Source organism: Enoplosus armatus, chromosome 4 (genome assembly GCF_043641665.1).
Source record: "Enoplosus armatus isolate fEnoArm2 chromosome 4, fEnoArm2.hap1, whole genome shotgun sequence".
NCBI classification, from domain to species: domain Eukaryota; kingdom Metazoa; phylum Chordata; class Actinopteri; order Centrarchiformes; family Enoplosidae; genus Enoplosus; species Enoplosus armatus.
In genome coordinates this window covers 7705878-7729610 of record NC_092183.1, presented here as the reverse complement: position 1 = coordinate 7729610, position 23733 = coordinate 7705878, and the positions used below count along the sequence as shown (strand labels likewise).

General features: G+C 40.9%; 1 protein-coding gene across 1 annotated transcript; it reads right to left on the bottom strand.

The window, feature by feature from the left end:
• On the bottom strand, nt 1-23733 carry cspg4ba (chondroitin sulfate proteoglycan 4ba). The gene is made up of 10 exons (XM_070904962.1): nt 23646-23733; nt 19342-19505; nt 13922-17494; nt 12915-13388; nt 11992-12168; nt 7585-7783; nt 5919-6050; nt 2934-3106; nt 2271-2454; nt 1-2060 (listed from the first exon to the last, which is right to left on the bottom strand). The coding sequence occupies exons 1-10, from the start codon at nt 23731-23733 to the stop codon at nt 1-3; spliced, it is 7224 nt and encodes a 2407-aa protein (XP_070761063.1).

Here is a 23733-nt window from a genome sequence, read left to right as displayed (position 1 = left end):
TCATACCCAGTACTGATTCTTCTGCAGAGTGGGAGTGGTGGTTTGAATAATTTGGGAAGATGACGCAGGGGAGCTATTACTCCAAGAACTTATGAGCATGTTTGAATCAATGGGGTTATAAGCTGAGCCCTGATTTGCTGTCAATAGCCGATCAAGAACAGGGCTACCTGGGCAGGTGTGGTTTAATGGAGTGACAGTCACTGTGGGAACTGTTGTGCTTCTCTGGGTTTGACCCTGGTAGGACTGACTGCTTGGAAGACCAGTGGAAGGTGGCTCCTTTGATGCAGCAGTGCTCTGCTTCCTTTGCCTGTGGTGTCGAAGAAAGACAACCAGGACTACAAAGATGATTACAAGCAGCAACAAAGCCAGTAGTGGTAAGATGACCAGGAGCGGACTGGAGTTTTTTTGAGGGTAGGACTCTACACGAACTGGTGTGTTCCTAAAGGGGAAATCATCTGTTCCACGCGTTGGTTTGCCAAGAGTTGTACTGAAAATGCTAGTTCTGTTGGAGTTTCCCCAGCGGTTACGTCCCTTGAACTTTTGCTGGTTTTTGCTTGGTTGTTGGGTGGAGAAGAAAGCTGTAGACAGAACTGGCGAAGCAGTTCCATTTCTGGAAGACTGGACTGGTGTTTGAGGAACAGATGATGTGGTTGGGACAGGGCTCTTTGTGGTTGGAAAAAGTGCTGGATAATATGGCACAACTGTAAAGTGGAACTCCCCTTTAGCAGGTTGGATGTTATCAGCTTTCAGTACAAACACCAGTGAGTCATTTAACTCGTGAACTCCAGTCATGTTGGCATTCAGCTCTAAGGCTACCTTCTCCTGCATCACCTCCTGAAAGGTGAAGAATTCAGCTGGTACAGCTTTCCTGGACATTTTAGGGTTTGTCCGAACCACCTTCCCATACTTAGGATGGGAGATAATTTCAAATACAGGGTCGCTATCACTGATATTAGCCAGTTCAGAGGCATTGAGAAAGCTAGTGTTGAGTTTGACAGCAATCCCATTGGGTATCCTCAAACCTTTGCCAACCTGGATCAAAGGTCTGATAGTAATGTTAAGATTTTGGGCAGTCAGATTTGCTTCTGAAGTGAAGGCAGTGAACTCAAAGCTGTCTTCTGCAGAGGAAAGAGAGGTCATATGGTAGGACAACCTTCCAGACTGTAGATCCTCATGTTCAAACTGTGTAACCTCTTGGTTGTCCTTCAGAAGTTTGCCAAAGTTTGGAGGCTTTGTAATCTGGTAGTGAATGGTGATGTTTTTCCCATTGGTCACTGCAGCAAGGTTGTTCTTGGTCAGTGATACTGAAGTCTTGCCTTGCTCCAGTGTCAATCCAGTGTAGTTGACCAGAGAAATGGTTATTTCTGTCACTTCTAGGTTAAAGAGTTTATATATTGGTTTATGATGGCCATCCGAGACACTGAAGTAAAACACTCCAGAGACAGAGCTTCCATCATGGATGAAATAGACGCTTCCGTTATTGATTTGGGCTTGGGTGAAGGCCACTACCGACTCATTCAAACTTCCCTCAAGAGCGAGGTAACCATTGTTTGGCTTACTAATCACAGAGAACTTAATATCATCGGGAGGATTGTCTAAGTCTTCAACATTGAGATTCTCAGGCCTGAGGGCTACTGTATCTCCTTGTACCACCCTCAGACTTGGAGCTTTGGTTTTTAGCAGAGGTGGCTGATCATTTACAGGTGTGATTGTAACATTAAAAAGCTCCTCAACAACATCATTGTCATCTTGAGGGCGTTGCGCTGTTTTACCCTTAGGATTTAGCCATGCACTGAACACAAAAGAATCATGAGTTGTCTCTGAGTTGTCGTGCTTGTACGTGATACCGTATTTGTTAATGATGAACTGGGAGAAGTTAGGTTTCTCCTTGGTGAGGTTTCTCTCACCCACCACTATGACTCCATGCTGAGGCAGAGACGTCACCTGGAACCAGACCTCATAGGAGCTCCGCTGAGGTGTTGGCAGCTTGGACATCAGATTAGTGGCATCCAACTTGGATTCATCAATGATGACACTCTCGCCTTCTGTTACCTCAGCACCTAGCACCAAGCAAACATTACCTTAATGACCAAGGACAAGATTAACTTAAACAAGAGCATAGTCAGTGGTTTTTAGCCATGCTAGTGGTATGGTTTATGACCAAATACTTGCAAAACTAATGACATTACCATCAGCCTCATTTAACATTTAGCTCAAAGCACCACTGTACAGCCTTACAGAACCGCTAGCGAGGCTGTAGACTCTCATACCTGTGTTTGCAAGCAGTACTGTGTTGTGTTCAGGTCCAGTATTCTCGTAAGAAATGTCTATTTTGAAGGTCTGGCTCTCCAGAGAAGTAGGCGGTGATGCCACAGAGAAGGTCATGGAGTCCAAGGCTTCCCAGCCCACAGACTCGATGGGGGTTTGAATGTACGCAACCTCTTTCCTGTCCACCTGAGATACAAAAACACCACAGATCCAAAATACGTTCACATTAACAAATTTGCACATGATCAGCCATCCCTAAAGTGAACTGATGCTTTAATCAACTGTATAAACAGTTCAGTGGCTTCAATAATTCCTCACCATTCTCAAAGACATTACTACAGCCTGTATAAGATTTCATCATTAATTTAAATCTGCTTTGCTCAGCAGTAAATAAAGTACACAGCTTTAACTGTGTCAGATCATAATCCATCAGAAATAATTGATTACATAAAAGCCTTACATGTTCCATTCAGCTAAAGTCAATTTCCTGAATGAGGATGCGGAATATCTATTATTCATACTGCGGTAATCTGGCAACCTTCCACATGAATGGAGGAACCCTAATGTTTAATATTAAACTGGTTCACATACCTTGGATTTTTTGTTTTTTATTCTTTTGTAAAATGAGGGAAAAGTGTTGACACGACCTCCAGTTATTCACTCACCATGTCTTGTGTGAAAGTGGAGATGTCCACTGTTGAATTATCAGACTGCCTCTTCACCAGACGCCCCAGTTTAGGATGCCGAATCACACTGAATGTAATGATCCGATTCGAGGTGTTGCTTATGTCATTGGTCACTGCTTGTAAATTCTCATTTGTGATTGTTGTAGAAGAGCCTGGAGGAGAGATGTGAAAGTGAATTAAAAGAAAATTACTGAAGGATTGGCTTGCATAATTGATCATGAAACTTTATCTGGAAAAGAAAATTAGCTTTTCTTGTCTGGTTTTCAGTTTAGCTGTGGCCACACTGTTAAAACTCTTGTGCGGCTGCATCAAATGCTGCAAGTTTTCCCCTCTGGACTCCAAATTATGCAAAACAAGCTCTGAAATAGACAGATGAGGGTCCTTTGATGTGTCAAATTAAAGCTGCACTGCAGACATCACAGACTTTTTACAGCACTGTCCAACTGCAGTGCGGGGTGTTACATAAAATCCAAACAAGAAATTAAAAGTGGATCAGCTCCTTGCAGGCACAAAAATCTTCCATTTGGGGAAAATGTAAAGAGAAACATCTCCTGTGCATGATGACGGGGACTGACTACTGAGAGCTTCTTTTCTTCTCAAGATGAATAATATAGATTTCCATAGCTCTGCTGCCACTGTGCAGATTGTAAGGATCCTAAAAAAAGACTGCTGATAAATGATGGAAGGCAATGATAGAGGGAAAGAAGGGTCGAAGCACAGTGAAATTCATTCATCACATGTCGTGAGCACTCCCACCATCCTTGTCTGTCTCTCATGGGAAATTTCCCTCTTAGAGGAAGAGGGAGAGACGGGCTGTCTTGTCTTTTCACAATGAAAACCTATCTTGCTCTCAGTCTGTATGCAGGAAGGGTTTTGCTATATTGTCAGATATTTATGCTGCATTTCGTGATGGTAGTATATCACAGGAATTTGATCAAAATACATAACAATCAAAACCCTTTTCCAAAACTCCTGTGAGTTGTTGTTGTGAATCTGTGCCTGTGAGATGAGAAAAATGTGTGCCACTTTGGGAATTTGAGACTGACGCAAGAAAAAGCATTGTGTGAAACATGCTAACCACTGCACAAACAAAACACCATAAATATCCACTGTCTGAAGTTCATGTTTTTTTGAGGCATATGGGATAATAATATATTTATTAAATGATAATGATGAAAAGGGATTAGAGGAATACAGCAACGTGGAACTACTACCACTGTGGCCATGTACAGTAACAATACATAGCATTAAATAATTAGCTTTGTGTTTTCAAGAAGAGCTTGACAGAATTAGAAATAAATTTCTTCGTAGCAAGAATCATTTTAGCAAGTCTTGTGTGCCTTACTGTTAGAAATTCAGGTAATTGCTGGTTTCTTAACAAGGCATATGCAACCATTTAGTGAGGAGTCTTTGCAGTTTTACAGAGAGCACCCAGACATTTGAGGACTTTGCAAGGAAGGAGAAAAACTTTAATCTCACCTCCACAGTGTGAAAATGTTTCATGTCGCCCCTCACCCCATCAAAACCCTTCATTGTCAGTTAAAGCTCCCATCCCGCCCACCCCTCTCCCTCTGCCCCGCCTGGCACAAAGCACAAACAGGGCTGCCTCAGACAGACAGTGGCACAGCTTTTCAAGTGCCCACTCACCCTGTGGCTGAGAAGCTCAGCAGAGCGTGCCAGTTGGCAGTTTGCTGCCTTCACAATATCCTTGCCTTCTAACTCACAAACTAGACCAGTGGAAATATCAGAAAACCTTGAAATGTGTTTGCAGGCAAAGACGACACCCAGTCAGCCTATTTTTAGCTCCTGAGTATTAAAAGTAGCATGCCGTATATCAAACCATTAAGCAATGGCAGCAGCTGATTCACCAGTCTGGTATTTGGGTAAAGTAATGACTTGACTGTTGGAAAGGTGCTGAATTATTTAACCAAAGGGATTCTGTGCAGAGACTGTAGTCAGGCTGAACATATAAGCAGGTTAAATCCCACAACATACAGCAAATGAGAGGCCAAGGTGTCACAGACACACTTAAAATCCTCGACTGAGCCCTTACAAAAGAAACAAAAAAGAGGAAATGAAAAACTTTGCTTATGGATATTAATAGTGCAACTAAAAAGAGTCTGTGTGAGTGGATGACTGGAAGACAGACAAAAATATGTTTCAGTTCATTTTTAGAAAAGCAGCTGTGTAGTTTCATTATGACACAAAAGCCTATAAAAGATAAGTTGTACTTCTATAAATTCTTGTGATTCTCACATTGTTAGAACACAATAAGCACAGGTAGAAGGTGTGGTTGGAAATCAAGTTTGGTTTGCACTTGCACTATGAAAACCAGTGCCCAGTGAAAATCTAGGTGCTGATTTGGAGGACATATTACAGTTTGGTGATAGTCTATATTTTTCTTTTTTCTTATGGTCAACAAATCACATGAAAAGACCAAAACCAACAATGAATTGATCCTATTAACAAGTGTTGTCTGTGTAGCCAATGCCTGATGTACCTTATACCTCTGCGCCAGAGAGCTCCAAGCTATTAAAAACGCATCAGTGGCCTTTACAGTGGGTGACATGTGTCTTCATTACCATGAATATTGGCACTGTTGTTTGTTTTGAGTCAATCTCACAAACAACATCCTGCTGTAAATACTCACTAAAGCACTAATTGTGTATGTGTAATCCGCAGCTGAAAATAGTCCCTACCAAATCCACTATTTATTCCAGTTTGAGTCACATTTGTCACAAACTGCAGTGCCCATATGTTTTAGGAAATTACTTTTTTAGAAATCAAACTACATATTTATGAACCATTTTCAAAGATTTACGTCTTGGGGCTGAATGCCATAGAGAAGGGAAGAGGAAAAATATTAAGGGACAGACTAGCACATGTTTGTTTTGTTTCCCCATGAGATTTGTTGACAATAATAAACATATCCTTTAATGATACTCTACTCAGAGGGCGATTTACCTGGAAACACCTTGAGGGGACGGTTTTTCTCTAAACTGAGAACTAAGGCTCTGGCAGTGATGCTGAAGATCTGCCTGGGAGTGAAGTTCACACCATCGTTGACTTGGAAGTTGAATCCTCCAGACATGGCACCTGGAAATGCAATGAGGCAAAAAATTAAATTAAAAGCTCAAACTGTCAAGAAGACTGAGGCAAAGTTGTTAGATTCTGTATGCTGGAGTGAATAAAGCACAACTGCATCTTAGTTTTGTGAGAACATGTTGTTTTACAAATTAGCTGCATCTGGTTTCTGCAAATACACATAAAAAAGAACCTCATCAGCATTCCTGATGCTGGTCTCAAGAACTGCAAAAACTGCAATGCAAGCTAAAAATTCTTATTCTTCTAGGTAATACTCAATCAAAATCAAGTGTCTATACTAGTGTAGGTGTGTGTACATGTTTGTATAAAAAAGAAAGAGGCACTCTTAAACATATAGAGTGGGGCGAGTCCCTTCCACACTATTATTACAGCCTTTCCTGGTGGTGCAAGTACAGGCAAAGTAAATTAAAAAAGTAGATAGGAATCAGAACAGCAAGCAGAAACCTGAGGTGAGACTGACGCCCTCAAATGCTGACAGACCTTATCGACCATTTTACATCAGAGTTTGCAGACTATAAAATATTATCACCTCCAACCTGGCTATCAGTCCAGTCTGTCTGTTTCAGTCTTGCAACTAATTTAACGGCTAATGAAGAAAAGTTGCACATTGTTCCTGTTGATGACTCTGATTCACTGTGAGTTGACACAAGTGGAAAGCAAATCAAACAAATCAACAGCATCTTCTAGTGGACGCAAAAGGAACAACAAAAACAACAATATTGAAATGGAAAAACACAGATGAATTCGATTTGGCATTACTGCATTCAGGTGAACAAAAAGACAATGAACCCATTTGGAGCAATTAATTACAGGTTCTATTTAGGACTGGGCAATATGATTAAAATGTCACAATATTAAAAAAAGACAAAACTTCACAAATACAAAACAAAAACATCAAATATCTGTGTCTGAGTATGGAAGCCTATAGGAGACTATATTAAAATGATAATGTAAACATGAAAATGTAATTCCACAATAGCATCACAATTGTCTACATATGTGTTAGTTATTTGAGTAAAAATTTAAATGTTAATGCAATAATCCAGTTTGCATTTTCCTTTTCATGTACTCGTATTGGCGTTCTATGACTATATTCAAATGAAAATGGAAAATGGAATTAGTACCCCGCTGTACAGTGGACAATATTCAAATGTTGCCCCCCAGTTGATTGCATTTACATTTATGTCATCCCGCTCTTTTGGTGTCAAAATGAAAATGCAATCGGTCAGTCCTCTCATCAAGGCGGTTCTTCAGTTAGGACGTCACTTCCTCTTTCAGTGACTTGGTTCATAAAAATGTGTACTTTAAGTAGTACTAAATGTAGTAGTAGTTGAAGGAGTTGATAAATTAATAATTTGGGGAGAGGTCCACTGTATAAGTCTATGGCTTCTTGTCCACCTGTTTCACTTCTGTTGTCTGTTTGTATAAATACAACATAAAAAATAAATCAAACACAACATTTCTGGATTTAGTTATTAATTCTTCAGTGCGTTGTTTCAGTAGGTGATACAAAAACAGATTTTACCTTTGTGAACCAATAGTAGCTGTCCCTGGTCTATGTGTGCCTGGGTGAAGTTGAGCACTGCCTTCATAGGGGCACTCTTCAGGGCCAGGTGTCCATTGCTGGGTGGGGTCACCATGTAGTGTAGCTCCTCTGGGGGTGTGTCCAGGTCCTGCGCTCTTAGATCCCCCGGCCTGATCTCTGTCACTGAGGACACCCAAACCTGGACAGAAGATGGACAAGGACGAAACAGGTGCCATCTGTAATCTCCATGAAAATACAGACCTCCAGGAACAAGGGAACAGAGACGTTTTGTTTGACATGACTCATGATGTAGAGGCTAACAGTATTTGACAGCTAAATGCCAGTCTGACATTTATTTTGATAGATGGAATAAATACTGTCATATGTGGTTGTACAACGGGGCAAAAGACTTGCTGCATTAAAGCTTATTTCCATTTGTGGATGCCAGTTTTTGAATAAATACCTGTGATTCAGGTGTTCTGGAAAAAATATTAAATAAAATTGTGTGTAGGATAGAACAGGATTATGTATCTTACTTTTTCCATGACTTAAAAACAGCTATGTAACACCTATTCTCTGCGCAGATATAAAACTGAAAAGGAAGTGAGACACATAAAAGACCAACGTGCCCTTGTCATTCATCACCACTTACAATGGACCCAGGATGCCGTGGGTGTGAGTCCAGCTCCAAGGCTATTTCATGTTTTTCTCTCTTTTCTCCCGTCATTTTCCACTGAACAATAAATCATCCAACGAAGCAGAACTGCTATAAAAATAATCTCTAAATGAGGCACCTAAAGACGGCAAGACAATAACAACCTATGGAAAAATGTCACTCTGAGCATCACTCACTTCACGTTCATCAACATAATTCTAAAGAAGGACACTTTAGGACTAAATATAGCCGTGCAGACTGTAAACACAGTGGGATGTACTGCAGAGTGTTGGTGAGGCACAGTTAAGGTCCTGCTTTCATGTAAATTGAAAAGCCTGGAGCTAACACGAAGGAACAGAGGAACTCATTGACACACAGAACACAAAACTACTGAACCGAGCAGACACTTGACAACAAAGGAAGAGTTTCTGTAGTCCAGACCAGAGCAACTATTCCATAACATGCCACTGTCGCTCACACAGGTTGAATTTACTGAAAGGCTACGACAAAAAACAAATTTTTCCCAGCAGACATTTTGACTCATCATGGTCAGAAAAAGCACAGGTGTTACTAATAACATTGACAATGGCTCTGTTGTATTGAAGTGTCCCAGTAAGCCATGACAGTGAGCCAGGATGCACAGGACCAGGACCCTGAAACTGCAGCAGCTAAATGGAATTCAGCCATCATTCATTTTATTATTCACACCTGTGATTTCCATACTGTCACATGTCAAAATGTCTTCTATGATAAAGTCCTATTCATATTGGTGGTCAATGCCTGCTGTTACAATACACATGAAGTAATATAAAGACATACGAATACATAAATATGCCAATTTTTTTTTTTATATATATTTTACATCATAGTAATTATTAGGAAAAAGCACAACTTTCTTATAATACCCGAATTTCTTTTACATGTGGTGGTCATGCTGGGATTTAGTGAAATTTCCATGACATCTACTTCATATTATTAGTTAGCTTTTTTTTTGTTGCTTTTTTGGAGTTAACGTCAGATAAAACTGACTTTTTTGGCCACTTGGGGGCAAAAGTAACAAGTTGTAAAGACTGACGTATAGTCACCTTATATATATAAATATATAGAAAATGATATAGAGAATGTGTTGTTGATTTACACTTTCAGCAGATACGGAGTAACATTAGCTTTCATTTGGAGTGGTGTGCATTCTTGTGTATGATAAAAATTACAGTTGTTTTTTTGTTGTTTGTTTTACAAATGATGAGTGCAAATTTGCTGCTGGAACATTTTTTTTGTAGGGCATACTGAAGTGCACTGCAGCCACAAAATATATAGCATTTTATATAAAAGGTGCGATGACAGTAACATGTCAGTGTTCTCACACTAGCAAGTTTCTTGGCAAGTTCCAACTGCTGCTCTCTGAAAGTTGTTTAAAGTGAGAAATGTCAGTGACCGCACGCTGCAGAAGTGAAAATGGCAGGGTGAGGGGAAAGAAAAAGAAATGCTAAAAAACACTTTGTCATAAAACTGCTGCAGGGATCAGCAACAAACATCATACGATACATGAGAGTGTGAGAGAATCTGAGGGTGGGTTTTAACGTTTTCAACCACAAATTCCCCGAAAAGGACAAAAATTAAAGGCTGAGGTGTAACTGGCAGTCAGCTGGCCTCTCACTTGGCTGTGAGAATGTCACTTACTGGAACAGAAGCGTGGGGTACCTTTTCAATTAGCACCTGTAAACACCACATCCGCCCACCACGTGGGACACCACACACATCACATGGGTCGCACAGCATAAAGTCTTCCCATATGAGAACACTGTGTTCATCTAGTGGGAAATGACTACACCTCCAATAATCCCCCATTTAACAGGAAGTCACAGCAGGGTCTGTCTGATGAGCAACATCAGTGTGACTCACCACATTCAAAGAAAAGACACAGGAGATCAATTTGCACAAACAGCCCCCCCTGGAGTCGAGATCAATCCCTCAAACATGACGGGGTGTCTGCTGCTCATCCGGCTGCCGCTTTAGTGGTGGAGATGACAGTTTAAAACACAACAAACTTCACATCTTTGATCCACTTTTAGTGAATTCCTGTGAGTCTTGACTGCCAAACCTCAACTGTTTTGATGTTTATTTGTTGAGCTGTTTTAAGAAACTTGTGTTTTCTTTTTATTTCAGCTGCACAAAATAAAAATGTTTTCTTAAATCTGTTTCTTAAAGAAAACCACCACAGACTGCTGACATTGTAATTGTGATGGCATTATTTCTAGAATGATGTCTGTCACAGACCTTAGAAAAAAGAGACATGTCAACACAACAACAGCTCAAGTTGTTTGTTGGTATAATGTTAAGATTCAAACTTAGAAATCATGGAGGATGTTTCTTTTGTCTATATAGTTTTGTTTTGTTTCATTTTTTGACAAAAATACTTTGTATTTTTAAGACAAATTTTTAATGTGTTCCTCCACTGATATTTAGTGCAGGGTTGTCTTAGGCTTTCTTTAGCATTCGCCAAGCTTATATAACATGTAAAGATTACCCCTGTGGCACAATTGATAAATTGTTTGTCCTTTTTAAATATTGATTTAGAAAACATCAAAGTGGTTTGAAAACGACTTAATAACTCCATAAGACCTGTAAATCTCTCAAAATCTTCCACAGTACAAGTTTGAGATCTAACATGAAGTGCAGTGGCAGAGAGCCCCCTGGTGGACACTGAGAATCCAGTTACTTTCCACCTGCAATTTAGTAAGACATGATATAATGACTATTGATCACATTTGAAATTAAACAGATCATCAATATGTGTAGACGAGTTTGTCAGTGACTATCACCAAAAATCATAAACAACTATTATACTAACTAGTTTCTGATTAAAACTACTCTAATTCAACTGGCTCCCCAAAGTTCTTCAGAGCAGTAAATTGTATAAGTCGATCTTCTCTGAGTCTGCAGGATCCCAGAGGAATTTGAAGCATCTGGGGCAAAGCTGCACAGACAATAGACGCCTACACTTCAGCCTCTCTTTCCAGCTGGACCTCTCCCAACTCCAGCCGCTAAAGCTGACAGAGTACAAGTCAGCACTGCTCAGCACATGGACACACACGACAACTTCCGTCTAATTTACGAATAACATATTCAAAATATATGTCTGTAGAAGTGCTTTTTACAGACAGGTAGTAAATAACCAGTAGGGTTTCTTTGGATGAGCAGATAGTGAAGAGAGATGTGAAGTAGATGAAACTGGACTGAACTGAGGCCACGTTGTCACAGTGTTTGCTGTTTCCAGGCCATGCCATCATGCCACTCAACACTAGGAAGCTGCACCAAGACTTCATGTCCGTGTAATGCCTCAGGGTTATTTTCCATTTGATTTCAACTCTTGTATTCATAAGAAGCCTTTCCAGTCAACCCAGACTATGCAAAATAGCAGATTCCACTTCAATTCACTGAAGCAGCAACCACCAAAAAGCAGTGCTTTATTTGAATACTAGGAGAATCTGTTTGAAAACCTAACACCTGAGCACCATAACAGACCTTCCTACAAGTCCCAGGCACCTCCAAATGTATGTCAACGTCTGTTCTGTGCTGCAAGCCCCCCTGGACCCTCCTCCACATAGCAAACATAGTTTCCTTCATCCAGCCAGCCATGGCAACTTGCAACACTGCCCACATGAAAACTGTCTGACAGTAAGCTTTGGTGCCAGACCTGCTACAAAAAAAAATGTCCAGAGTTTAAATATAGAGCAGCAGTGCAGACTCACCCTGAGGACCCTGTTGGCTGTAATAACAGGAGGCTCATCGTTGACAGCTGTAACCTGGATGTACACCGTCTGGGCTGCACTCTGCTTCCTCAGGCCTGTGTCATTGGCCACCACAGTGAAGTTGTCAGCTAAGGTTTCACTGCTGTCGTGAACGTAGTAGATGAATTCGTGTTCCACCTGATTAAAGATCAGTGAAATTATTAGGGAGAACGTGATATTAAAACTGCAAAGATGTATTCAAATCAGAGAGGAACAAAACACTATAATTTGTGACACATAGGTCACGATCATCTCGTATTCCATGTTATAGCATGCATATAGGGACTTAACCAATTATTGCTTTGTAAAATTTTAGAAATGAAATGGGAGCACAAACATGACAGAAAAAAATAGCAACATCAAGAGATTTCAGCAGGGCAGGGTGAGATGAAAAGCCAGGGTAATGCTATTTTTACCTTCCTTTAATGTTATAATTTAATTAAGGACACATTTTAGGTTGCAATCATTGTAAATATGCCTGTAGATTAGAGTCAAATTTGAAAAAACTCATCTTGCAAAATGGCAGCAATTACTGCAATAATAATTAATCACATTATTCATCCATCAGTCAACCAGTCTAAGCACTAAATATTTCTATACAGTAAGTTAATTAAGAATGCATTTCAGGTTACAAACATTGTGAAAATGCCTGTAAATTTGGGTCAAATTTGAGAAAAGTATCCTCTTCTGTAAAGCCTTTTAAATTTAATTAAATAGACAAAAGAACAAAACAGACATGCCCTCTGCGTCTTCAGTGTTAGTTATGGGCATGAAAAATATTACTGCCACACTAAATCCAATAATTTTTTTATCCATCAATCCAACTGCAAGTATATTGCCATCGTTCTGTAGCAACTATAAGAGTGTCTGTAAGAATATCTCACCTGCCTCCTGGTGAAGGAGGTTATGGGCACACCAGGATGTCGAGAGTGCTCAATCTGACCATGCTGCGGGGGCTCAGTCAAACTATATAGGAAGTTGATTCCAGAAAAGTGTCGGTTGGTGACTTTGAGTACATCCTGGGTCAGTGCCTTGGAGGCGCCCTCGTTCAGTGTGAAATTGGAGACCTGAAGTGGGATGAGGCGTGGGATGATGTCAACAGACATCCTAATGTCGCTGACATCAGTGATCCCGTTGGTGGCATCAAGGATGAAAGTGTCGTTGACTTTGCTGGGCTCCACCTGCATGTACTGGATGTTTCCACTGTTAACGTCCTCTTGGGTAAATGTCTTGACAGGAGACTGTTTAGTTCCGATGTAGCGCTTCTCCGCCTCGACAAAATGCCGGAGAAGGCCATGAGACGGGGCTACCTTGACTGTGAATACAATCTCAGATGGCAGGTTGTCCTCGTGAGTGACCTGCAACAATCAGAAAACATATTCAGTGGCTAAATCTGAAATGTTCCATGTGTCACTTAAGTTTAGTTTTCATTTTGCGCTCAATATAACATGGCATCATTGTAAAATGTTAAAACAAACACTAGTCAACATTCAGTTTCTACCCTTTCAGCAGCCTTAAAATCCAGTGCAGTAAAACCTAGTATTTTACTGTAACATTATTGTGACATTTAGTTTGCTTCTATTAAAGTTTAGATTATCTGCCAAATGGTGTTCCCTTCTGACACAACTACACCACAAGATGCGGGTGTTTAATTGGATATTCTTATAGTCAATACTCATGACAATGTTAGATTCGGAGGCTCTTAACATGAAATGTTTCAAATGAAAAATTGTGCCCAGGTTCCACAAGTATGCATATTATTGTTATTAATATCATCATAATTATTATCATTATTATCGTCTGCAAAGGAGAGGTTTAGTGACCAGTGGTCAAATAATAAAAAACAAAAAACTCTCAAACCCTCTATCTGTCTCTCTTATGAAATACTCACCTCTAGTTTAGTTTCGTCAATCTTCACTGGTTTTCCCTCTTCCACAAGTAAGGTGTTGTGATGCTGCACGATGGGTGGCCTCTGATGACTTTCCAGGTAAACCTTCACATTGATCCTCGCTGCAAGTCGAAGACTTTTAGCTTTCACTGTTAAGTTGAAATAGTCTGCCAGGTGTTTGCTGTCATTGTGCCGATAGGAGATAAGCCCATCCTTTAAGTCAGACTGCGAGAATGACTCCACCTTTGTTTCATTGCAATAAAGTCGTCCATACTTGGGAGCCTCATCCAACTTGAAGACGACCTCCTGGTCATCTCTGATGTCCAAATTTGATGTGACACTAAAATTACTGGTGGAAAAGGTTACTGACTGGCCCTTCTGAACCAGTAGGCCGGTGTTGATGCCAACATTCAAGAAAGGGTCATGCGCACTGATGTCTAAAAGGCTTGATATAAAATGTTTTCCATCGGAGACAAAGAGCACAAACCTGCCAGTGCTCACACCTTTGTGAATGAACAACACTCGCTTTTCTTCCAAATCCTTCTGTCGAAACTGGAACAGTCGATGAGTAGTGTCATTAACCAGCACTAGGTCTCCCATCGGGATTCCACGTCGAGTGTAAATCAACTGACCATCATCAAAATCAGAGTCTGCATCATGATAACGCAAATCCTCTATAGTGAGTAACTTCAGTCCATCCCTAACAACATGGAAGACTTTATCAATAACACGTACTGGCTTTTGATCATTCAATAGCTGAATAGATACGTTAAACATTCCTTCTTTGGAGCCAATTTCATCTTCTGCAATGGAAGACTTGAACCCTTGACTGGTGGAGGCTATGAAAGTGAACTCATCTTGAGTGGTTTCACTGTCATCATGGATGTACATTATCCGTTCCTCCAATATATCCTGATTACTAAAGGTTAAGATGTTGTTGTAGCTAGCATTGGAATTTGACTGACTAATTCGGGCTAGCTTTCCATGTTTGGGGCTGCTTATAACTGTGTAGTACATGTCCTTTGTACTCAAAGTCTCTGCAAAAAGATCATCTTTCGTGATGAGTTTACTTTCTCCCTCCAGAAGTGAGAGTCCATCATTTCTTATAAACACATTGTTGACATCAGCTTTAATGGAAAACTGGAAATCATAGTTTTGTGACTGAGCATGTTGGGAAACCAGCTGAAATTTGAACCTGTCACTTGTATCTTCGTAAGGCCTGTCGACTAGCTCATAATGTACTTTTCGATCGGTTACATCCCTTTGGCTAAAGGTTGAGTTCTTCCTCAAGACTGTGGCATCGAGCAAGAGTTTCCCTTTCTTTGGTGTGGTGAGAACCCTAAAATAAAGGTCATCCTCTGAGAGGGTCACACCTCCAGCTGTCGCAAAAAGATGCTCGGAGTCCAGTGTCACTTTTCTAACTTTATCCATGTCTATCATAACATTCCTCACCAGGTGGTACTTCACCCACTTCACAGTTATTGGGAAGAGGATTTCAGTGGTTGCCCTTGCAGCCACATTAACTTTGCTCTTAAAGTAATCAGTGGCATTGGATGTCTGGATTTCTTGAAAAGTGCTAATATACCTCAGGCGCTCTTTTTCTAGAAGCCTTTGGGAAAACGAGTCAGTAGGCCTCCATTCACCACTTGAGTGAAGTCGTTGGAGTTCTCCATACTGAGGGGGCTCAATGATATCATACCGGATGTCTACAACTTGTTTCACAGCATTGGTTTGCACAGCCAGCTGCTTTGACCCAATTATAGCTGTCTCTCCTTGAATAATCTCAAGGCCTGTGTTGTTGGCAATCCTATACTCCAGCGCTACAGCCATGACCCTTAGAACCACAGTGTTGCTGACCTTTTCCCCATCGCTAACTCTAAGAACTATCCTTGAGTTTCGAACTCCTGTGTGAACATAGCACACCCTCAGTTCCTCCAAGTCTAAATATGAGAATGAGGTCACTGCCTTGCCAGGGTTGTTTTCTATTTCCAAATATCCTGCATCAGCGTTCAGGTTCCCAAGCACAGAGAAGACAAGGTCGGTGTAGCTGCTGTCAATGTCTGTGGCCTTCAGAACATCCGTAGTGAGGCGTTTCTTTGAGTTCTCCAATAGAACAAAGAGATTTCCTTCAGGGAGACTTAATTCAGGTGCATCGTTGGTGGGTGTTACAGTAATATTGTAGCGATACAATTTGTTGCCCTTCAAATAATCAGGAACTTGCTTTCTACTGCTAGAATACATTGAAAACATGAAGAAGTCATCCGGTTCCTCTGAGCCTCCATGGATATACATCACTCGTCCGTGCCAAAGGTCCAGCATGCTGAAGGTGTTCTCCTCTTGGTCCTGATCGACATCAAGCCTGATCTGACCACGAATTGGTTGGTCCCGAATTTGGAACATGATCTGAGACTGTCGAATGCCAAGCTTCTTGAAGTCCAAGAGTACCTTGATGTGTTTGGCCTCTAGAGATGCTCGACCACCTTCCTGGACCACAAGGTTTTTGAGTTGCACAAAATTCAAACCATATCTTCTGTCCAAGCCCCTTGCGAGGGTGGACATGTGAAGTGCTGGTGTTGGCGTCACCAAGTGAAAGAAGGATCCCGGAACATTTGTTGGACTCACAGTGGTCAATGGTTCCGGTTCTTTCTCTGGCTCACAACCAACTGAGATATCCTTAGTGACTACAGCGTTGGAGAGACCCATCTTCACTCTGTTGACTTCAATGTTCTTCAAACATCCTTTAAAGGAACCTCCTCTCACACGCTTTCCAGACACAGAGACAAGCCCCACCTTTCGGACTTCTGATCTGGTGCTGTCATCAATACCTCCAACGAAAAGATGACCTTTAAGTTGAAGCCCCTTTGAACGAGAGCTAATGCTGCTTTTCACCATCTCTCCATCAACAGCTAGCTCAAGGCTTTTGGAACTGAAATGCAACTTGATAGAATGCCATTTCCTGTCATTGATGAATGTGAGGGAACGAAGCTCAGTTTTGGTTCCACCTTTCCCAATAATGGCCACTGGCAAACCTTCCTGAATCTCTACAGCCACAAAGTCCCCTTCTCTGGCTGAATTGTATAGGAGAATTCCCTCTTTGGCTGAAGTATGCACAACACACTCGAATATCGCTTCCTGCGGGGCGTTCCAGGTTGGAAGAGAAATGTAAGCCCTGGAGCTGAAGAAGCTGATAGGATCCTCCTCTGTGGCAAAGAATTGAGGACTACAGCCTAAAGACACCTCATGGACATTCTTGAATCCGGTATACGGTCTTAATGATGACAGCAAGTCATGTTCATTAAAGACTACCTCCTCCATGCAGCCTCGGAATCCGATTGGGTCTCTGGGGAGATAAAGTCTGTCCAGGCCTCCTGAGCCTCCAACATAGAGACCATCCATAATGTGAAGATCGTGATGGGAGCCTGGCATCTTTACACTTGTGTGAGAGTTCTTGTCTACAGTCAGAGTGACGTTGTGCTGCACATGGCGGACCTCCACAGAGTGCCAGGCCAGGTCGTTGAGCTGGGTCCCTTTCTCCGATTGTAACACTTCTTCCCCCGATCCAAGGTCCAGTTTTAGCTAAGACAAGAAACAAAATAACTGGATTACAAAATATGCTGTATTACAGGAATAAAGGGTAAAAGCACACACTGATTTAAGCAGCTATTTAATTTTAATTCAGATTTACCCGTTTAGAATTGATTTTTTTTTTATGTCCGGCATTATATATGATTACTGTTATTGTTAGCCACGTTAGCAGGTTAGCTGTAGACTCTTGTTTAAACATGCATGTACAGGTTGCAACTGTTTAGTATCATCATAAGGACAATATTATAAAAAAATGTTTTAACATAAAATTAATTTATACATTAGACATGCTAATATAATAAGCAGATTAAAATATTAAAATATTTTCATTGTATCACATGAAATAATTGTTTATATAACCTATGATATTATGACTGCTTATATTCCATGATGTCACCTGTTGTTAAAACAATGAGCTTTGTCTGTGATTTAAAAACAGGATAAGAACTATTATCTCTTTGCCTTCAGCTATGTCCGCAGAGCATCATGTCACCATCTCAGACTAATGCTGCATTTAGATGACGTGCTTGTCAAGGCTTGCTGCTGAGTCCCTGCTATTCATGCACGGGTTTCCAGGGAGCAACGCTCATGACTGACTCACATAGAATGAGACCCCAAGCCTGAGGATAACTTGTGCGAGTGAACTAAAAAATTATTTGATGACCTGTGCCAGTTTATGGAACAAGGACGAGCAATTCACTCCTCGTGCTCACTGAAGTATGACAATGCAACACAGTCGTCAGTGTGATTCATTCCCGGTAGCGCAAGTCTAACACGAATAGAAGCTTAGTGGTCACAATGATTTCTCGAGTTTGATGCACAAAAGCTATAATGCATATCTCAGGACTTCCTGTGTTTCTTATGAATGTGTCTGCACATAAAAAAGGCTTCCTACAGTACATCTATCCATTCTGTATGCTGATTTAGCCTGGCAGAGCTGCTTACAGGATGCTTTAGAAGCAGTCTTGAAGGGACAAATGTATTTCACCCTTAAATCCTCGCAGCAAGGCTTGTGTTGTGGGCTAAAAATAGTGCTAGCTTAGGACACAAACCCATCCTAAATGTCTTGTGTGTGCCCAAGGTAAACACATTTTATCATTAAATCTGAAGTAAATTTCCAGAGGTGTGTTTTGCAAGTTGTGTTTATTTCCATTATATTTAGAGCCAGATGAATTTTGTGGCAATATTAGCCTTTTATACTGCTGACACAAAGTTTCACTAGAATTCAACATTAAAGCTGGCTTCTCAAAAATGTTGGACCTAGTAATTAAAGCTTATTCTACTATGGAATTCAGTGCCAAGAGAAATAGGGATATATACTCTCAGTGGGATAAATATATAAAAACAGCCTCTTTGTATTAAAGTATCTGACGTTATATAAAGAGCACTTTGTTTGCTGCTTCGCTGTTTTATATCATTCTAAATTGAATATAGGCGGTAGGAGGCAGATGTGTGTTGCACTGTGATCAAGTCATGAACATATACAGTACAATCACGCAATGATCACTCAATTACTCAAATACAATGAAGACAGACCTGCCGCTTTCATAATCTCCCAGTTTCCACTGTGACAAGAAGTGACTGGTATGGAGCTAACACTCAGCTCACACCATGCAGGCTTGTCTGCTTGTGTTACTGTGCTGAGAGACTGACACTGTCAACTGAGATGGAGCAATAGCTTAAGGTGGTCACTGCGTGTGTGTCATGTCCTTTTATACGCGTGCATGTGGTCAAGCGCAAAGATCTGTGTGTATTGTATGCCTGTACATATATGCATGTGTGTGCTCATGTATGCTTGAACACATATGCTCATGTGCTGGGGCCATGGATGTACCCACCTGCAGGCGACCAGCATGGAGCTCTAGTTGGAAGTAGTCGGTCTGGCCGGCAGCGAGAAACAGCAGGCCATTGGTGCTGGAGGTTCGGAAGCGAATGCGGAGCATGTTATGGTCGGACGACTCTGTTGCCTTGAGCTGTACAAAGCCATCGCCATAGAAGGAAGCTGAAGAAAGTGACATTAATGAGAGATCGACTTCAACAAAAAGAAACAGAGAACAAGAACTGATGTGTTCAATTGTGGTGTCCGCTGTCTTTTGCAGGCTGTTAAATCAATGCTACGATCAAAGAATGAAAGGGAACTGGAACAGAAAGTACAGTAGAAGTGAACAAAGCAAAACGCAGAGCAAGTCAAGTCAAGCATTGCGGTCTTAATATAGCCAACATGTGACATTTAGATATAAAAGCCAGGCTAATTATCATCCTGGTTGTTCTTTACAAGTGGAGCAGAGTCTGTGAACGTAGGAAGCACACACACACACACACACACACAGAGTGCACAAATTATACCTCACCTGATTTAAAAGAATGCTTGTAAGATGAGTTTAGCCTTCCTGGTGGGCCAGTTACGTTTGTATACAACAAGAGTATAATTATGACGCATTAAAAGCTTTACCTATAGAACAACAACCACCTTTAGGATGAAACAAAACTCCTGTGCATCGCGACAGAATTGCAGGTTTATGTCACTGCTCGTTTGTAGCTTTAGGAAAAAGTTGTTCATGGACTGTCCGAAACCGTAGGAAGGACATGACTGAATTTTAAAGGTATTTGACTTTAATGCCACAACAGCTGTATACAAACCGAAGCAGTGGATGTGGAGGTGGCTCGGAGGGAGTCAGACATGTTAGGGCCTGCCCTGCCCTGACAGGAACCTTCAACCTGAACATGAAAGGCTCTGACGTCCTCACATTGTCTGCGGCCCCATGTTCCAGGAACAGCGTGGCGGACGGACCCAGCTGTTTCTCCTACCTCACCTCCCAGCCATCTCACATCACCCTGTAATCTGGGCTAACGCGCTCTGAAGCCTTCTCATCTAAGCCTCCATGCCCTGGCACTACCAGCTCCGTTTTTAATGAGCTCCAGTGTCCCACGCATATTCAAAGGTTAACAAACATGTTCGCCTCTGTGAGGAAATATGTCCATTCCACGTTTGATATATTTGTAGTTCCTGACCCAGGGCAGGAACGGACCAGTGCTAATGGGCCAGAGTGACTCACTGGGGAAGATAGATAAAGTTAATGTGAGTTAATGCATTGTTTTTACTACTAAAAGGGTTAATGCACTAATGGGTAGTCTGCTTGACCAAATCCAATCTGTATGGACTGTGCAGTAAATTAACACACTTAAACCAGTAAAGCATGTTAATTAGCCCTTCAGCCATATCAATATACAGTCATCAATCAACAGAGAGACAACATACAGCAATATGAATCAACTATAACATGCATCTTATGATAACACATATACAAAACCAAAAGAAACACATCAGTTACAACATTATATGTACTTATACTTTCAAATACTACATGTTAATGTATGTATAGCCTACCGAATAGCATACCTCATCTCCCAGGCTTCTTCTCCAAATATCTGGCTAATTTAAATGTTTCATTCGTGAACAGTCGGTTCAGTCTTTGGGCGTCACCCAAAGTATTGCATGGATCCCAGTAAAAAAAGGAGATGGCACTCTAAACCAACCAACCAGTTTCAGTTTCTTAGGTAAAATATATACAACATGATTTTACATACAAATGTCATGTTTTGTTGTCTTAAATGTCAGTAGCCCACTGTTCTTTACTTTCGGCAAACACAGTTACTGATGTTCTTTTGTAGGGCTGCAATCTACAAATACATGATTCTGCGATTAAGAGTTTGGTCTATGAATATATAAAATGTCATCTTCAAGTGTCTTGTTTTGTCCGACCAACAGTCCAAAACCCAAAGAACCTGGGAATATTTTGATCGAGAAGTGACTAAAAATGATTAATTGATTATCAAAATGTTCTTTCTATCGGCTAATCAATTAGTCCACTAATCCTTGCATTCCTCTAATCTTATTGTTAATAAAAAATACGTTACCGAGCCCATAGCTGTAAAACAAAGTGCACACGTCTTTCGAAAGATTCATTAATTGGTTTATCTCAAATAAATTATTTCTAGTCAGCCAGCTTTCTTCCATGTCAAGTTGCTACACATGAACCTCACATGGTTGTTCATACCTCATTTTCCCCACTATGGCCAGCTTTGGTGCAATACTATAGACTATATAGTATATTTAAAACATATCCTCAGGTGTTTACTTTTTTGCAGTTATTCTTATTGCTTGTTTAAATTAAATGAATTGTCATTAACTGACCAGTCGGGTGTAACGTGCCTTTAACAACTGTTAAACACAGCTGGAAATAAACAAATTGATTGGCCCGTAGGCAGACAGCATCCAGCATTACTTATCCTTACTCTGACCCTGAGTCAGACCGACTGAATTTATTGTCCTATCTCCTTTATACGTCATGTTCATTCATCTGACTGGCTCTGTGCACATAACAGGGAGGAAGCATTTCAGAAAACTGGCCAAGAGGAATGCAATGACATTTTCCTCTTAAATTCACAAGGCTGGACATGCTCAATTGTATTTTGGCGTTGTCAATATGACGTCATATGATTGAACGTCATGTTTGGTTGAAACAACAGCTCACTTCCCTATATGGAACTGGATTCTAGGAAAGCTGTAAAAAGATGCCAGTAAGGTTTGGAGTAAGTGCTGTGAAGATAATTTTAGTCGTTTCAGCTCTTTTTTTGTCACACTCACGTGCTGAAACATGGATATTTTTTGGGGGGGTATGTAAATGAAAGAGCACAGTTGACTGCCAGAAGACAATACCCACACATAAACATTACCGTGTACACCTGACCGTGTGCCTTAAGAAGCAGAAACAGGAGGCGTTTGGAGGTTGTTCTGTAATCTACATGTCTGCAAGGGCCGTTTTCTGTGCGCCAGGGACATTTTTTTTGGTGAGATTTCACAACAAAGCTAGTGACCTTTTAGTGAACACCCGCTTACAGTTAATTTGAGGGGTAAGACCAGTGCTTGTCACTGCCTGTGTGCTCAGTTTGAACAACAAATCAGAGATGCAACTTGACTGAAGTGCCTCTATGCTTTTTTTGTTGGCTGTCATGCCCCTCTGTTGCTGATGCACTGTCAAAGCCTGGAATGTTTTAGCAAAGGCTTGTTTCATAATCCTACGGGAATACAGAGGATGCACACAATCTGAAATGCATTGAAGTAAAACAAATGTCTATACTGTAATTATTTACAAAGAAGGATATCGTGAGTGTGAGTCACGGTGAAATAATTCCTGATTATTCCCCCCCGGGCAAAGCCTGGATGAACGCTGAATAAGATGACACATGCACAGGATCAAATCAACCAGAGAGGCTAATGAATGCACACATGGATGTAAATAATCTGAAATTGTAGCTCACTAAAAAAACATATTCCCCTTTCCTAAATCTCCCAACACAGCAAAGACTGTCCATTACTATGATTTCATTTGAGTGTGCTATTGTCACAGTCAGATAGTTCTTCCAGTGCAGTGGGCATTGCAGTCCCATTTCTGCTGCTGCTGCTACCTCTGATAAGGTGAGAGTGCTGTGGGTGCTCACAGTACACTGCATATCCTGTGTGTGCACCATGCATGCACAGATTAACCAAAATCAAGTCATTTATATGAGATAAATACTAATGTCATTAGCCTCATTAATTTGAAAAAATCATGCAGAATTAAAAGCTAAAAAGGACTTTCTGTTGTTGGTGGAATTAATCTTGGCATTGCAGGAAAACACCCACCTACCAGTCCTCATTCATAATTCATTCAATTCTATTTGGTGAGGTAAACATTTTAACACCTGTGAACCACTACAGCAACAGCACGCACAGAAAACACATAACAATCCTCTGTAAAGGGATACTAAGCCTGCTGTTGGACACACACTCATGTTACAGAAATACTGCTGCAGCCTACATATGATGGAAATCACAGCCAGCAAAAAAAGACAGGTAAATGATCCTGTTTTGGGGTTGTTATTTCATTTGTTATGACCATTGAAGTGGTAGTTATCTCAAGTCGCCTTCAGGGTGAAACTATTTCCCCAGAAAAGCTCCAAACACTTGAAGAAACTCGTCAAAGTTAACCAACATACGGATGAGGTTCCAATAATAACACATCGGCATTGAAAGCACCATCTTGTAAGTTTATCTCACGTTGGTTTTCATTGAAGAAAAGTGAGAAAGTTGCACTGTTACCTCCCGACGCCAGCTCGAGCAGGAGCGACCACCAGAGCAGACCGCGGAGCCACAACTTCTTCTGGGTGTTTTTCACAACCGAGTCCAT

Bases quoted from the DNA above. Each gene is read 5' to 3' on its own strand.
- cspg4ba (XM_070904962.1), bottom strand. From the start codon at position 23,733: ATGGACTCGGTTGTGAAAAACACCCAGAAGAAGTTGTGGCTCCGCGGT. The intron at 12,169-12,914 runs GTGAGATATTCT...ATCTTTAATCAG, and splicing joins CCTCCTTCACCAGGAGGCAG to GTGGAACACGAATTCATCTA. The intron at 2,061-2,270 runs GTATGAGAGTCT...GCTTGGTGCTAG, and splicing joins AGTACTGCTTGCAAACACAG to GTGCTGAGGTAACAGAAGGC.